A 19352-nucleotide genomic window follows, 5' to 3' on the forward strand; every position below is an offset into this window, starting at 1 on the left:
TCTGTTGAGACACTGCTCAATACTGCCTGGGTCAAGATCTGCACATGTTAGGTACACCCATACTGCACATGTCGCTCCATTCAGCGCAGAGGGATGTTTAATTTTATACAACACGATTGCAATAATACGTTTTCCGACATATTTACTTTAAAGAAATCTTGAACTTAACTCTCTGGGAGAAAAAATCATACGTCACAAAACCTGTCTTATGGTAAATATTTACTTAACTTGAAGAATGTGGGGATATGCATACAGTATACTTTTCCAGAACATCTGTAATTTGCTGACAAGAAAAATGTATATTGTTAGGTCTGTCCATGTACATACCTTGTAAAATGTTTGTCAATTAAGCCAGAATAGCACACAAATTATGAACATATGGCATAAAGACCTGGGCCCAATTTGTTAAAATTGTATTACCTAATACTTGTATTAAAGTCATATTTTATATTTAAAATTCCAGCCAAACTCAGCATGCAATGTAGTTGCTCAGTCAAAGTATAACAGCAGTAATTTTAGTTTATATGTAATATTTATTTATTTATTTGATTGGTGTTTCATGCCGTACTTGAGAATATTTCCCTTATACCACAGCAGCCAGCATTATGGTGGGTGGAAACCAGGCAGAGCTCGGGGGAAACCCACGCCCATCCGCAGGTTGTTGACAGACCTTCCCACGTATGGCCGGAGAGGAAGCCAGCATGAGCTGGACTCGGACTCAAGTTTATATGTAATACAATGTTATACAATTTTTTAGTGTCACAAAGTATTTCAAACTTATTCCAAAATATTTTAAATCCTTACCCAGCTATGACATCCTCAACGACAACTGATTACCACAAAGTTACATCAGGTTTCATTTCATATTTCTGTTTTTACAGCAATGAAAATTAGCTGGAATGCACATAAATGTATGTTAGGTATCAGAACTCTTTATTTTTTAAACATAACATATCTGAAGCACATATAAAAACTTTAAGTACTTATATCCACTAGTGTAAGTCTGTCAGAAGGGATGTTTACATATTAATTAGCAGACCTTTGTGGGGGTGCACCTGTACCCTAGAATAATGTGGGCATTACCCTAACTCTTGTGTGAGAGGACAGAGGAAAAGAACATAAAAGCCATGGCACCCTGTACATGTACTGTCTTCGTTCTTTTTTTTTATCACCCTAACTGTGTGCAGATGGTTATAGACTGGTGGGCACGCCATGGCTTTCTGTCGTCCTAACTGTGTGCAGATGGTTACAGACTGGTAGGCATGCCATGGCTTTGTCGACCTAACTGTGTGCAGATGGTTATAGACTGGTGGGCACGCCATGGCTTTCTGTCGTCCTAACTGTGTGCAGATGGTTATAGACTAGTGGGCACGCCATGGCTTTCTGTCGTCCCAACTGTGTGCAGATGGTTATAGACTGGTGGGCACGCCATGGCTTTCTGTCGTCCTAACTGTGTGCAGATGGTTATAGACTGGTGGGCATGCCATGGCTTTCTGTCGTCCTAACTGTGTGCAGATGGCTATAGACTGGTGGTCACGCCATGGCTTTCTGTCGTCCTAACTGTGTGCAGATGGTTATAGACTGGTGGGCACCCCATGGCTTTCTGTCGTCCTAACTGTGTGCAGATGGTTATAGACTGGTGGGCACCCCACGGCTTTCTGTCATCCTAACTGTGTGCAGATGGTTATAGACTGGTGGGCACGCCATGGCTTTCTGTCGTCGTAACTGTGTGCAGATGGTTATAGACTGGTGGGCACGCCATGGCTTTCTGTCGTCCTAACTGTGTGCAGATGGTTATAGACTGGTGGGCACCCCACGGCTTTCTGTCGTCCTAACTGTGTGCAGATGGTTATAGACTGGTGGGCACGCCATGGCTTTCTGTCGTCCTAACTGTGTGCAGATGGTTATAGACTGGTGGGCACAACATGGCTTTCTGACTGACTTGCCCTGATGAGAATAGACAAACAGGCCTAGCTAGCAGAGGAATTCTGGGAACTTTACCACAGGTCCATTGCTATCATATATATATATTTGTAGTATATGTATACACTTGCTGCTTACACAAGTTGCTCTTGCCTACAGCTAACAGAACATGTACCCTTGTATATGTAGTTGGGGAGGGGGGGAGAAAAAAAAAGAGGCAGTGTGTCAGTGGAGGTTGCATTCAGGCCCGGCTTACTCATTTGAATGCACACCTGATAAGGCAGCAGAAGAATGCAATGAACACAAGAGGTGCATGGCAGTTGGTACCCCACACCCAATATGCAGAGCGACTGAGCTAATTTGGATGGTGGCCAGTCTGAGAATGCTGTATGCTTCACCTTTCTATATGTCCCTTGTTACCAGAAACTACAATCAGCCATATGGATCGAGAACCTGATCAGTTATGTGCTAGCTTCTACAGGCTGGGTATGGATACACCGTGTGGTTAATGATGGAGTCTCCTATTGCACAATAACAGACCAGGGCCACTCCCCCTCCCATCCGCCATGGTATTTCTCAAACCCAGTGGCATTTGATAAATCTGGGAAATGCAGCCTGCCAATGGCAGCTACAGAGCAGATTAATGTATTAATAAGAACATTCAAAGCTAATCATGATAACGCTTGCATACATGTAGTGCGGCCTTCAAGACAGACCAGATCAACCTACATGTGCATGATAGCATCAACAGTGCACTTTATGCATTTGGTAACATCAACTAGAATCTAGAGCTCAATACATCAATGCTGCAGATGAGGCATGGGCAGTGCCTGGGAACAAACATCTTTTATTATTACATGTACACCGGGTGTCGCGTATGATTTATGACCAGCAAACTAAATCATAAAGATTGTGAGTCATTATCATTAACTGTAAGAAATTTCTCCATTTAATGTCAACACATTACATATATTCAAGTAGGATTTTTAGATTATACAGTTTACCCAAAAAGTACTTTCTCTTGCCATAATGCTGATCACCATCATATAAGCGAAATATTCTAGAGTACGGTGTAAAATATCAATCAAATAAATAAATAAATCAATATATCAAAAAAAGTATAGAATTACATAAAATTCAGATGGGATATCTAAATTAAAACTTTGTGTCTACAGATGCATTTTAGGTTTTTCTTTAAATTACATATTATTTTAATTAGTTGCAATAATCACCCTGTAAAGTGTTGCCGTAGAGAAACATTATGTGAAGGACACCCATCATGACACTTTGCCAAGACATCTAGGGAACATCAGACATGACACCTTACTAAGTTACTAAGTCTATCTACAGTATAATGTCTCAGGCATTTAGTGATGGGAAGTGGAATTCTCACTTTCTGTTTACAGTATAATGTGAGAAAGTACATGTATGTCAGGTATTCATAGGGGAGATGGAATTATCACTGTCTGTCTACAGTATAATGTGAAAAAGTTGGCCAGGTATTCAATGAGGTGCAGTGACATTTTCACTGTACATTTACAGTATAATGACAAAAAGTTTGTTAGGTATTCAGTGAGGGGCAGTGCTATTCTCCAAATCAACATGCTCAGTAACTGAGTTATGCTTAAAGCTTGATCATATTTTGAACAATCTGAGATATAAATTTGTTTCATTTAAAATACAATTTGCGTGCATTTAAGCAGGTGCAAACTACTGGCTGGCTTGTTACACAAACATGTGACAGGTAGACTGTGAACAACACAGAATTGAGTTCATACTGCATCACGTTTATCACACTTCCCAGCTGATGACTGCAGTACATTATTAAAGCATATAATCAATAAATTCAGGGAATTATCTAATAACTCCAATATATATTAACTGACAGGCTGGATGTCATAAATGATACACTGTGTGGTCTTAAAGCAAATGGTCACATTCATAACGGGAATTCTGCAAATTGAAATTTTATCACGTAGTGACGATAAGCAAGTTAATTCATGAAATAAATATCACTTTCTGTCACATTTTTGATGATGAAGAACGTAATTTGGAAGCAAAAATGAGCCATGTGGTTATCAAGGCTTTTCCACATGGACCGATTTTATAGGCAAAAGCACTCAAAAAATCCCTCCATGAAAGGCAATTCATGAATTCCCAAATGCAAGTGGGCATTGAGAACAAAATGAAACTATCAGAAAGCTGTGATATAAATTTCATATTCAAGTATCAAATTTGTTATAAATTCTAGCTTAGATGGTTTTGACTACAGCACAGGCATCATGAACAAGACAACAGATTTCAGTGTAAAACCATCTTGGGTGGCATCAGGGACCTACCAACGTCCGCATGTCTATATGGGTGCTTGCTAAGTAATATAAAGGAGACAAGGTGATAAAGCATTCTTCATGGCCACCAACTGAATTCAGCTTTGATAATAAAGGCCACACTGATCCATCATGAATGAGATGAAAACAGCAGCAGAAATTTTTTAGAGCCATGGGCATGCTACATAAAATATAGTGAGGACGCTAATCAGGTAATTTGCACAAATATACAGGAGGGGCTGAAGTCAATAGCGGGAACAGTTGGCCGCATGCCCAACCCCATGCCGACGGGGTACGAGAGTTACGTGAGAACAGTGCAGTATTTCCCTGAAGACAGCATGGCTGATTGGCACAGCAATACCGGACCAATACATGCTCAGAGACAAGTTAGTAGACTCGAGTATTGTGCAGACAAACATATACCACATAGAGCCTTGATGACCCTGTCCATGTAATGTGGAAACCATTTTGCCCCCAGCACGTTCCATGTTGGAGGCCCCCAGCAGCACTCATTGAAAACTGGGAGATGGGTAATTTGGATGTGGGCAATGACAATATGCCAGTGTTATTCCTGTCAGTCGTACATGAAACTTAGGGAAATTTCTGATTGGCACCTCTCCAATGCCATACCTTTATTTACCCTATGGACGGCATGCTAATGGATTTAGCCTGCAGCTGGTTGTTACTATATACATAACAAGTCTGAACGTCATAATCCAAGGTTAGTACCTTGTAGAAAGACTCAATAATTGACAATTACATATACATGACTCTTTTTAAACAGAAACCTGTAATCCATGGCCAATAAACCAATGATCAACATCGTTTTTTTTTTCTTATTTCATCTCGTCGTCATGGTTACAGTTCACAGGGGTTACATATACACATCAACGTCATGAAAGTAAAACCACATGTGTATTTCACTACATACATGTAAATGTCCACCTTATATTCATACACATATGAGAATTACCTAAAAATACTGTATATGATATGTCTGTATGAAGTGCAGATCTGCTTCATGGTATGATGAAGAAAAATCACACAGATAAACATCAAACCATGCTTCAAAATGAACGTGAGCATTTCCCCTATAAACTGTCAAAAGAACTTTTCTAACATGACCATGCAAGCATTCCCAAAATATGCATGTACTTTATCTTACTTAAAACTTTGATTACCTGCAGACACATAAAGATATACAGTGTCACTTCAATATAAGACAGAAACATCAATCCAGCAGGGGTTTGTATCATGCGTAACTTGGCTGAATGTCCAATACTGTGGTCGTTACACACGCCTGGTCATACTTAAATTCTGATAATCACTAACTACACAGGTAAGTATACATGAATATATACATTTCTACAGGGAGAAGCGTGTTGCCCACAGGTTAACCTTTCAACTATTGCTAAGAAACACCAGGCAAGAGTTCAATACTAGCCTTGGACAGGGGATTTTTAATTTTCCTACTCCCATCATTCATGGCATATTTCTGTGGCAATATAAGCTGACAGCACTTTGGTGGCCATCTTCATATTCAAAAGATATTTCTAAGACAAAGACAACTTGTCCTTCATGAGCTTTGTTGGTAATTTGCCAAAGGTCAGCTAATTATCCTTTGGAAAAATGTGTGAGTATGCAAACCATATTAACTGTCAAATACCTAAACATAACAAGTATAATATACATACACCCTTAAAACTTGTCAACATGTTCACATTCTTATTTTGTCCAGACATTTTTTAAAACACGTTACATGTCATTGGCATGAGGATCGGTGGTTGTGTCTGCATAAGGATCGGTGGTTGTGTCTGCATGAGGATCAGTGGTTGTATCTGCATGAGGATCGGTGGTTGTATCTGCATAAGGATTGGTGGTTGTGTATGCATGAGGATCGGTGGTTGTGTCTGCATGAGGATCGGTGGTTGTGTCTGCATGAGGATCAGTGGTTGTATCTGCATGAGGATTGGTGGTTGTATCTGCATCAAGAATATTTCGCCTACAGTTCATGCATGTACAGCCACCCAATTTTACACCAGAAGGAAGCCTGGCTGAAACAGGGAATGAAACTACGTCTAGTTGCTACCAGTATAGGACATCTAGCAAAAGGTAAAGGCTGAGCTGCAGTAAACTGTATTTTACTAAAACACACATTGTATGTATTGGTACATGTAATTTAATCTTAACTGTCAGACGAACAGACAAACGTTTCCTACTTTTAGTTTATAAACCAAAGTATACAGTATGAGGGGTACCTCAACCATGGCAGATCATGATAAATCAAGTTAATTATAATTGTAGCAAAGTGTGTGGTTGGCTGGCTGGCTGGCTGTTCATCATTAACATTTGGCATAATGCTTAATCTACGGGTCTCACTCACTGCTATATTCATTTCCCCTGATCAATTACATGAGCACTGTAGAACAAGACATATGGAATTACAGCCTGACTCTACCAATGCCCAAATGTCAGATGTAATTTACACTTAATCAGCCTGTTTACCACACTATAACTAGGTTAGGGGATATCTTTACACTTCACTCTGCCTAAATGGTGTTGAGTTTCCACTGGTTTTTATGGCTTCTCTTAATTACATGGAGGTTGGTAATTTAAAAACCGTGTATGTAAAAGTTTACTTGTAGTCTATGACAAAACTGTAATGAAAACACAATGGGTTAACCTTCCCCATGTTGTACATTCAAAAGAATTCAATTCTCGGATCATCATGCAGATACATATTGTATGTTAACAGTCACCAAGTCTTACAATGGGTATATATATCTCCCTAGCTACAACAGACCTACGCATACATGTACCAGCATGTATAACATAAAATATATACCGCCTACATCAGTGCTCTAAACACTCACTCAATGGAAACCAAACAACACATGTACCAGTTAGTACTTTCTATATCTGACTGACGTAAAGATAGAAAAAATACAATCAAAACATAAACAATATGGCAATCATAAATTTCATGTGACAGTCCTATATACATGTATATTAATGTGTGCATGTATACTGTATATATTCGTAAGTGTGAAATTATCATATGGCCATTAAGTGACTTAACATCACTGTCTTCAGCTGTGTCCTTGGGGCCTTATATATGTTAGTACATGTACAAGATCATCAGGCTACATGTATGTGGCATAGAGATCTTAGTACACCCGCCTAAATCCTACACAGAGGTCATGCTGTGTATTTCATCAGAACTGAATTTAAAATGAGAACAGCATCAGGCTTAAAACAAAAAAGTACAAACTTGGTGATCTAGCTATGGGACAGTAGGGACCAGATACTTGTACAACCATAATTCTGAGTAGCTGTTGACAGGAGAAAGCCAGTATAAATTCATCTTAACCCAGCAGACAAATGGTGGAGGGAATAGACCAATTTGCAGGTGGTACTCTGGGAGTTGGATAATCTGACTGTGCGGAGACCAACATGGCTGTCAACAAGACAGCTGACCTAGAGAATTGGAGGGGAACACTGTTGACAGGTGGCTGGAGGTCTGAGCCCCGGACTGGACCCTCTGATCTGAATATAACCACAGCAGAGATCCCCAGTGAGAGACACCATGATATCACATCTCAGATATCCCCAGATTACAGGAGCATATGGCTAACAGTTGATATTAGAAGTTAATCAGCTTGTTTGTCACCAGTGTGTTTGTCTCTGAGCTTGTTACAGAGCTAATCACTCACAGCATGCAATAACTCTGACAGTTTGAGGACCTTTTTAAGTTCCTGTAACTGCCACACTGCTTATCAAGTCACGTAATTTGTCAGGCTGTCCCTGAAGAACCAAACACCTGTTGCTGAATAACAACCTTAAAATAGAAACCAATGGTGTGGATCTTAATTTACTTGTCACTTCTTATAGGAGTCTGGTGCTCGCCACCGTTAAGGAAACATATTCTTTCTGAAGTCAATATCTTTAGCACACAATCATTAATACATATTCCTCAAGGCCATCACAATGTTAGCATTTCATTTTTAAAAAAGGTGTACATGTTTACTGTTACCTCAAAAATGTCTGTTTTCTATGAACTGTTATTTTATGCTACATATACATGTATATGTTTCATGTAAATCCAAATAAAAAGCATTCAAACACTGATCTGATCAAATCTTAGAAGACAACTACAATCAGAATCATTTTTTAATGATTTTGAAGATGACCAGGTTTTGATAATGAAGCAATTTGTTCCACTAATCTAAAGGCTCATCATTGAGTAAGTTCATTAAAATGATAAAACCAATAAAATGTTTTTCGATCGGTTGATCTGAGCCCAATTTAACATTCTTGTACTAAATGGTACACGTAGTCAATGTAGTCAATGTCAGCAATATAATCTCATTCTGTGGAGATAAAGGCTATGGAGATTCCACCCCATAGAACAAATCCATTTTTCCACATGCTAGTTCAATCCCACCCCCCCCCCCCCCTCTCCCTTTGCACAATTTAGAACCATGTTCTTCCCAGCATAATACTGTACTAGTATACAAGAAGGATGAAGCACTTAAAAGTCCCAACCACCAAAACCTGTGTGGAAACTCTTTTCAAGAATTGGTATCCAGAACAGTACAGGTACAGAGGAATCTTGCCGGCTCTACTCCACAATACAGGACACGTACAACATACCGGCTCTACTCCACAATACAGAACATGTACAACATACCAGCTGTACACCACAACACAGGACATGTACAACATATCGGCTCTACTCCACAATGTAGGACATGTACAACATACCGACTCTACTCCACAATACAGGACATGTACAACATATCGGCTCTACTCCACAATACAGGACATGTGCAACATACCTGCTCTACTCCACAATGTAGGACATGTACGACATATCAGCTCTACTCCACAATGTAGGACATGTACGACATACCGGCTCTACTCCACAATACAGGACATGTACAACATACGGGCCCTACTCCACAATACAGGACATGTACGACATACCGGCTCTACTCCACAATACAGGACACGTACAACATACCAGCTCTACAACACAATACAGGACATGTACAACATACGGGCTCTACTCCACAATACAGAGCCCGCTACTGGCTCTACTCCACAATACAGGACATGTACAACTTACCTGCTCTACTCCATAATACAGGACATGTACAACATACCGGCTCTACTCCACAATACAGGACAAGTACAACATACCGGCTCTACTCCACAATACAGGACATGTACAACATACCGGCTCTACTCCACAATTCAGGACATGTACAACATACCTGCTCTACTCCACAATACAGGACATGTACAACATACCGGCTCTACTCCACAATACAGGACCCGCTACCGGCTATACTCCACAATACAGGACATGTACAACATACATTACATTCATGAATGTAATGTGCTTATAAGGGCACTGGTTAAAGTGTTAACAACAAAATGACATAGAAAAAAAGGAAAAAAGGTGCTACATTAGTATTTAAATGATGAGGATGTTCTTTACATGTGTACATCTACAGTCAACACATTGTCACACAATTTTTTCCTTCCCTTCTTGATCATTCTATATGGGATAGACTTCCACTCAGAATTCAGCTAGCAAGATTTATCAAGAGTAAAGCAGATTCACTAAATTCAGCTTTACATAGCTTTCCATGCATCTTACTTTCTAGGCCCTTGAAGACAGGAGACAATGCAGGGATCAAACCCTAGTTGAGTCATACCAAAGACTGAAAAAATGGCACTTGCTGCTGAGAGGTTAGAGCAAGGAAACAAGAATTTCTGGCCTGATATAATGTTACTGAGTGGGGTGGTGTGTGGTGTCTTTGGACACCATTCTTGCCCTGCCACAAGAACACACACCTCGTCATCATGTGCATGAAAAATTGTACGATGTAACACACCACGCATACATCCATCCGTCCACCATCTATCCGTCCACCCGTCCATCCATCCATCCGTTCATCCGTCCATCCATCTATCCCTCCATCCATCCATCTATCCCTCCATCAATCCATCCGTCCATCCATCCATCCGTCCAACATCCATCCATCCACACTTTCTAGGCCTTACTATCTCCTGCTACAGTAATTTATGTTATGTCTACATCAATAAGCAGACTCCTGATGTAGCACATACACTGAACAGAAATGCGAATATCACATGTGTTACTTTGTGTCCCAAACATACCCATACGGAATAAAGTGTTTTCCTGGTGGATAAATCTGGTTTATGGACAGAATGAGTGTACCCTTAAACAGGATTTCACATTAAGGTGCACTTGGTGGACCCGTCACAATAAAGTGTTGCCAGTTTTTGATTTCACAGGGACTAACCATCTCCATCCACACTGGAGCTGTTCAGTACTGTGTATGCCTCCCTCTCACATTCAAAACAGCAAGGCAACGTTGTCTCAATGACTGCCTAACACCCATGAACACAGCATTAGGCAACCAACACCAAGCTCTTGAACATTCTGGGGTTAACATCTCAAGGTATGAAGACTTCTTTCAAGAAAATCCCATACATGTTCCAAGCAAATTAAGGACCCTATTCCATTTGTCTTGCACATTCATTACGGTTTACCGGAGTCAGAATCGGCCCAACATAAAGGCGCCAGGCCTCAAGTTGGGCAGCTCGCATGTGGTTTTGAATGATCTGTGAAGTTATGTGACCCCTAAACAGTGCATTACTGGTTGTTGTTGCAGTCGTAAAACAATTACGCAAATGACGTAGCCGAATTTGACTATCCTTAGCACATGTATCCGTTTGATGCACACGTCATCAGGTCATGAACTGTCTGTCTACTGCATCTCACGCCATGTGCATGCCAACTGCACAGTCAAGTTCAACATTAACAATGCGTGGCATGTGTTTATCTCTCAAGGATAATAATGTTAGCTTGTTTTTTTCTGATCACCAGCACATTCTGCACACGTCTTGGTGCTCAGACCACATGAAATTGTGGTCACATGACCTTGCACAAGTGCAGTTCATCTATTCACAAAAGAGTTCACTGCATGCACCCTGCATGCAAAGGTCGGGTGTGTCTGGTTTAAGACCTAGCCTAGACCTAGTCTTGTACCACTCATTTTCAATATAATTGAAAATGTGAATATTGTTTTTTGTTCAGTCTATGTTAGCATCAAACACTTCAGCAAGGGCATCCCTAATCGAGCATCTCAAACATAACAATTGCAATGCATGAAGCCTTGATATTTACCATCACTTTCACCATTATTTTCAGGGACAGATGATGGTATCCCTGTAGCAAGATAGTCTTAATCAGGTGTCAGTGCTTATCCAGACTGTGTGTTAGATGTATGCCACACCCATGTCAACAGGGCAGCCTGTGAGTACTTGTGCTACATGCAGCTCTCTGTGCTGGACATCACCTGAACACAGTAGGTGTACCAACAAACACCGCCCTCATGCCTACCAGGCACATGATTCAAGGCACCACAGTCTGGAGTAAAGCTGAACGATGTAACAGACTCAAATAAAAAAGAAAAAATAAAGCAGTTTTTTTTAAATGAGCCTCATTTAATGATATGGTCCAATAAACACACAGAAAATGTATAGTGTTTCATTTATGCACACATACTTGTAGTAAAGTGGTTCTGGACAAAGTCTGAAATTTGCATTAAGTGTGTGTGCTTGTGTGTTTTCTGTGACTCCTGCAATATTGTATGACAACATCGGATAGCCAGCCCTATGGTGGCTATCCTGGCTGGGGCCGTCTTCAGAATCGCTGTTGTGGTTAGTGCTTTTACTACATGTAGATCTACCTCTAAGATAACCGCCGTTCCCAGATTTCAACATCTGCTATAAATGTACATGTAAACTGTATGTAAATATGTAAGAATCACAATAAACACAGAAAAACAGTACGCACATAATAACCAATAATATCCTTCTGTTATTACATGTAGCAATTCCCTTGACAGAATCCAATCAAACATGTAAAATTCACGGCTAAGTTAATTAACTTGAGTACATGTAGATTAAAAGCAGCCCATGTGCATGTACATGTATGTGATGTAGCCCTGTCACTGTGTAGCCAGCCCAAATAAACGTGATAATATCATTGAAATTTTAACTCATGCCCAAGATCCTGGTCGTCACATTAGTAGTCTTCCACCAATGATGGGTATGTGGTATACCTGTATATTAGTGGACACCACAACATGTACATTTTGACAAATACACCTACATTACAAACTTGGAGAAGAGGCTACACAGGCCAGAAGGAGCTGGATTTGAACTTGTGACCTTAGCAACCAGTTAATGTGAGTTAAGTTAATGGGATACATTATCTTACAAAACGAAATGTATAACATGTATCACTTGGATTCATACTGTCCACATTATATAGTAGTACATGTACCTGTTAACAATATGAATCTCTGACAGCTGGGCATGGCTACAATGTGATACATTATCTTACAAAACGAAATGTATAACATGTATCACTTGGATTCATACTGTCCACATTATATAGTAGTACATGTACCTGTTAACAATATGAATCTCTGACAGCTGAGCATGGCTACAATGTGATACATTATCTTACAAAACAAAATGTATAACATGTATCACTTGGATTCATACTGTCCACATTATATAGTAGTGCATGTACCTGTTAACAATATGAATCTCTGACAGCTGAGCATGGCTACAATGTGATACATTATCTTACAAAACAAAATGTATAACATGTATCACTTGGATTCATACTGTCCACATTATATAGTAGTACATGTACCTGTTAACAATATGAATCTCTGACAGCTGGCTACAATGTGATCAGTAATCCTGTAAGACCTCTGATATCATCTCACTCTGTGGTAAACCTTACACTGTCATTGTCTTGCACAGAGCCAGACTTATTTACATGTAACTTTAAAACTGTGAACAAAAACATTGTGCACTGATCAGCAAATTTAGATATATATACTGAGGTACAATCCAGTTGATATTATTGTACGGATTAAACTGGCACTATACGGTACAATACATACACATAACAATGAAGAATTATACAATGGTGGTCTGCTTTAAGGTCATAATACAGTCATACACACACACATACATAACTACTGCACATACACATAAATAAATAAAAGATGGAAAAGATAAGATAAATGAAAACATATAAATCAAAGTGAAGAATAAAAACTTCTTGGTAATGCTTTAATAGGGTTACACATGCAAGTAATTTAGTAATAGGTATTACTTATACATTGTGTGTACATTAAAGTTACAAGCATGCAGCTTGTCACATGTTCAGGTATAAGGAAGAACGCACATATAGAATTTAAACAAAACATGTATGTGCTATGCAAATGTTGCCGCTGCATACTTCCATAAAATTTTCCATGCGTGTACATATATTTCATCCAGAAAAACAAATTTATACAGGAAGCATACATGTATGTACTGACCCTGACAAGTTCACACAAAATCTCAGGCACCACGAGCACTGACAGATAAAATGGCCCTCTGAAAAGTGATTTGTAATCCACTGATAATAGCAGGATGCATGCAGTATGTAGACATGTACAAGGGCATCTAAGCAATGTGGCAAAGTATGGAATAAATGACCATGTATACAAATACATATGCCCTGATACCCTGCATTTCTACTATAGTCTTTATTTATATGTAGCAATAATTCTCCTACATTAAAAGCTGATTCAATTTTTTCTGTCAATTTTGAACAACACCTAAGTATACAACTAGTACAAGTATACATGTAACACATTTGCTAGGTGGATGTCTGTTGTAAAGCATGGTAATGTCCAGGCATGTGGTGTGGTACACAACAGCAGGTTCAGTACAAATCTGTATTGAAACAGGAATGCGTGAAGGAGCACCTGCCACCCTATCAACCATGAGAATACTTGTACACTGTACTCACACAGCAGCAAATACATGTATACCCTAAGTGTATGTCTACTAGGCTCTTGTGAAGTAATGCTTCACCTTAAGCACATGGCAGATTTTTTTATAACGCTGGAATGATGTTGCTACATGATGAACCCAGGGTTACATTTCATTCGAAGCACATACTGTAACCTGATTACTTATTCCATGTTATCAGAATAAATCTTTTGAAAGCATCAATTTACAATGAATTACATTATTAATTATTAGTGGATCAGTCAGTTATGAGGCATGCATGTAGAGATTCGCTGACTGTGCCCACCAGAACCTCAGCAAATTGCATGTCCACCTTTAGCAAGTATGCATGTGCATGTCTTCATGAACTCAAATATATCATATTTGTATAGTATATATCATATCACTTTTAAAAAAACATTTCAACGACAGTCATGTCTTAAAGTGAAAGGCAGCACCTGACTAATGTTTATGTCCACCTCAAAAAGTCTTAAACCGGCATTAAATATTTTATAAGATTTTTTTCAACCCAGCAAAAGTTTAGAGAAACTTCGCCTTAACACATGTCAGCATGTCTCCACTGTCGAAGGCCAGGTGACGTCACCTTTACTCTAACTCTCTAACGTAGAGGGTATTTTCCATATAGTAGTCTAAGCAGTAGCCTATGGCAGATAAAAGTTGTGGACATCAGGGACGAAGGCCCATGTGATCAATACAGTTTTCTCAGAAATCAGACATACTGGCAGAACATTTCTTCCACTGCTTGAACTGTTGATACAGTAGGCCTACCATGTCATTACCAGGAACAGCGACCCTGTTTAAATAGCCTAGCTGCAGGTGCGCAGGTATTCCTTGTTCCGATCGTAGCCTCTGAAGGGGTTGTGCTGATGATTTGGACCATTATTAAATGTTTACAAAATTACAATAGGATCGTTGTACAGGTAGATTAATGCTCAATTCTAAAGCAAATAGAAATAAATCTAAGCATCTCTGAGGCTGATCTAGGCACTTGATTGTCGCTGGATTTTATGCTTTAATTTTTGTAGAGGTGGTTTCTAGGATGAAAGCAGTGGTGACATGGACGACAGAGAAAGCACCTTGGCTTCAAAAATAATTTTACTGTATTTTATAAAAAAAAACAGAAAAAAAATATCCCGAAAGACAAAGGAGCAAAATTTAAATTCTTCAGTTGTAGTAAATTCAAATTTAAATATTAAATATAAAAAATTATATACTAAGATTTCATTAATTTTAAGTGTTGTCCAGTGAGATGCCATCTTCTCATTCCCATAAACCTTCAGCATCCCTAATGAATTTTGCACTGACTCTGATATTTGTTATTTAGAAACTGCTGACTAAACGCTAACATGAATGACAAGTAATGTATTTGGGGAGATGAATGCGGTTTGGGCCGAGACGGTTACTACTATCTGACATAATTTTAGACACTGTAATTGTAAATCAATTGATTTTACGCCTGTGGTGGTCCATGAATGATACAGACCTGCCCCACAACACTTTGTGAAATGGCCCGTCGGCTACACGTGACTAAATCATTGTACACGATCCCAAAATTATGTCTAATGCAGTAGTTCTGTGTTACCATATGTCACTTCATGGAGTGAAGGGGCAAGGGCTACATCACAGCTTACGCCCTGCAATCTGATAGCAATGTGTCCGCATGATTGGATAAAATTCTCAAGATTTGATTCACACCAGCCATTTCTGCATTTTGTTTTACATGTCATTCGGTGAAATCTCATTAATATACTTAAGTATGATACTTTTAGAAAGCTTGAACATCCTGCTTTCAAATGAAAAATGTTTTAGCTTGGTGCTTTTTTGTCCTTAAAGGTGAAATCTGTTCAAACATTATGGACAGTGACAGTGTGTTAAACTTGTATTCGTATCAAATGAAAACACTCAACAGTCAAAGGGGTATAACTCTATCCGCATAAAAACCATACAAAAAACATGGTACCAGGCACAGATGTAAAAATACTGAGTCCATAGCCCACATTTGGGTGTATGTATAACAGAAAATCAATTTCCCTGCCTGCCATTCTTTCTTAGATAGCTGCTGGTTCTCTTTCCAGCCTTACAAGGGCCATAATCAAATGCTATATTAAGTATAAATATCTGTAGATACATCATTACATGTAATTCACATTCACAACTCAGTTTTGTTCTTTGTTGTTTTTCGGTTACTATTAAAAAAAACCTTCAGATAAACCTAGTTACAATATCATAAGAGGATGTGAAGTTTGCAATGCTTAGATGTATGAATGCTTATATTTGTACAGATGTGCCAAGCAAATGAACATGTATAATACACTGTATATAAAACAATACGCACAATATGAAGTTTTTAATGACCCGTAATTATTAGTTCAAATACACTTTTGGTACACTTAGAATAATTAGTGTAAGTGTTTATATGTATTCAAATGACATTTGTTCCACTTTTTAAAAATCAAATATAAAACAAAACTGGCATGTGTAGTTGAAGTCTTACATGAGTGAAGTAAAAGTATCAATCCTGTTATGTACACATAACATTAAATAATTCTTTACTTTGAAAAGTTTAGGGAAACTGATAAATATTGTTGTGGTGTTTCATAATTGACACAAAGCTGTCAATCCTGACTGGTAAAACAAACAATGCAAAGGAGGAGGTTCCAATCATAAATTTGGAGCATAAATATGTACATGTAGTTTCAACAGAAATCTGAAAATTAGTCCATGATGTGAGACACCACTCCATTGTCCAAGGCTCTGAAGTTTATACCCTGACCAATGAGGTTGTAGCTTCAGAATTAGATCTCACATCAAGGATTTATTTTCAACAGATAATGCAGATACATGACTACATATGTATACATGGCTGAATAGCTATACTAAACAAGTAATACTCACCTATTAACTTTTGGATCATAGCGTAAAACCAGGTAAAAATCTGTGTAATAAAAAACAGCCATCGACACGATCAGCCAACATACATTTTGTATTGTGTATGGAGAGCTAGTGAGATTCCTCTTATATTTTCCATATTTGTCTTCAAACCTCCTCCTTGTTTCTGAGTCCATTTTAAGTTTATCCTCTGGAGCCTCATCTGAAATAAACAAACTAATAAATAAAATAAAGTACATGTAACAAATCTGACTCTGTTCAGCGGCTTCAGTTATAACCATTGCATTATTGTATTTAACCATATGTACTAGCTAATACCAAAGCCATCCTTCAAAAAATCTTAGCCTACGCAATGAAAAAGGTAAGGATTTTTAGGTGGCAAAGAAACCACAACCTTGAGAAAAACAGAAAGCACAAAGGAAATCATTTTTTGTTTTAGGGTCGTGTGGGTTACCTCTTACTCCTAGAGAACATGTTTTTAATAATGGCATGACTGATTTCTTAAATGAGAATTTTTGCATCTCCTGTACATGTAAATTATCTTTGGAAGTTGAAGACTGATGATGAAATCTGCAAGACTTGCGAGGGCTGTAACCATATATTACTGCACAGTGCTATCTTCTTCCTGACGCTGTTGCATGTTATAGATTACAATGTGTGAAACTGAATATCTTTTACACACAACTACAAATGCTGTTTCATGATATCAGTGAGCTACAAGGTTTATACAACAATCTTATCATAGCTTATCCTAGGCATCACCCCTATCCATTACTGAATCTGTCATTCCAAAAGCTGTACATTTAGTTAGCTAATTAATTAGCAGGATATAACATCCCACTTAAGAACATTTCACTTTATATGGTTTAAGGGTAGAAAATTCTGGAGAAAATCAATGCCCTTGAACTAGGTACAATGTACATGTACTTCACACACTCCCTGACTTTAAGCAACAACCAAACACAGATAGCCAGGGGTTGTATTCCAGTATGCAAACTCACTGGTTGAGACCTCCATAGTTGCAATGAGAACCTTAAGGAGTGAGCGAGGGATTGATGATGATGACATTAATGTCCATGCATGTGTATGTGTGACAATTTCCATGTCATTATGAGTTCAGAAGAAGATTTCACTTGCTCTATTCCTGAAACGGTTTGGGTATTTTTAACATTTATGTGATCACTATACACAAACCAGAACACCTTCTCAACAGTACTCTTCCACTGTTGCATTGCACTACTATAAATGTAATACATACTTGGAAATCTAGATACAGGTCACAGCACATCACTCCTGGACATTAAGTACATTGGATGATTGCAGTTTGAGTTTTTAACTGAACACCTGATAAGTGTCATGCATGATGGTGTTGTAAACAGATAAGGGTAAACACTCGAGGTATGCCACATTCAGCAACCGAATACTGTGGTATGATTTGTCAAAACAGGGATGTCATTAACAGTCAACATGCCTTTGTTAATGCATCTGTGCATGCTTGGGGTTTAACGTTGTACAATTAAATTTGACAATTTTTCAGTTATATGACCCCGAAAGAACAGTTTCATTACAAAATTAACCAGACATATTTTGACAGCTTAATCTTGATGACAGACTCGTGTCGTTCGTGTCTGTTTTCTTAGGGCCGAAGGTTGAAATTTAAACACTTTGGTCATATAAGGACAGTGTTTCCCTGGAGTGAAATGAAATTATCTCCAATGTTTGAATAAAAATTACCCCACAACCAACCCGTAGTACTAGAAGAGCTACTTCAATGGAATGACATGCCAATGACACCACATAGACAGCACTCTCCAGCAAGTCATCATAATGACGCCAGGACTGAACTGACCAGTACTTGGTGACATTGGTATATCTTTTTTCTTCTTTACACTGTGCGTCAAGCCAAGGATTTAACAAGATTGCTGATTTTACAGTTTTAGCTTTAATAAACCATACTAAAGAAGTTCCACTTTATCAGTTTTATGGTCTATAAAATCTATAGGAGCACCACATTGTTAGAAGACGAGTGGTCTTCAAGGAATGTGCAATGAAAGTGCAAATATAAGCACAAGAGAATCACTGAATGCTTTTCATCACTAAGGCGCCACAAGCAGTGCCAGTGTCTTGGGTGGGGGGGGGGGGGGGGTTAGGGGTGGTGGATTGTGATCTCCAAATTCCACTTCCAACTTAGAACATGGATCTTATGTGTCTAAATGAATGAAATGCAAGTGGATACATCTATGTAACCACTAGTAATAAGCGTTAGACTACAGTATGTATCTACAGTTTTAG

At 38.7% G+C, this 19352-nt stretch overlaps 1 protein-coding gene across 1 annotated transcript in view; it reads right to left on the bottom strand.

Annotated features, from left to right (window-relative positions):
- LOC135467949 (transmembrane protein 128-like) overlaps window positions 1–19352 on the bottom strand; it is a 61184-nt gene that overhangs the window by 41319 nt on the left and 513 nt on the right. The window contains exon 2 of the mRNA XM_064745894.1: window positions 17067–17262. Within this exon, the coding sequence (XP_064601964.1) occupies window positions 17067–17262 (196 nt within the window). The remainder of the gene's footprint in view (window positions 1–17066; window positions 17263–19352) is intronic.

The sequence above is a fragment of the Liolophura sinensis genome, chromosome 6 (genome assembly GCF_032854445.1).
Source record: "Liolophura sinensis isolate JHLJ2023 chromosome 6, CUHK_Ljap_v2, whole genome shotgun sequence".
In the NCBI taxonomy this organism is placed as follows: domain Eukaryota; kingdom Metazoa; phylum Mollusca; class Polyplacophora; order Chitonida; family Chitonidae; genus Liolophura; species Liolophura sinensis.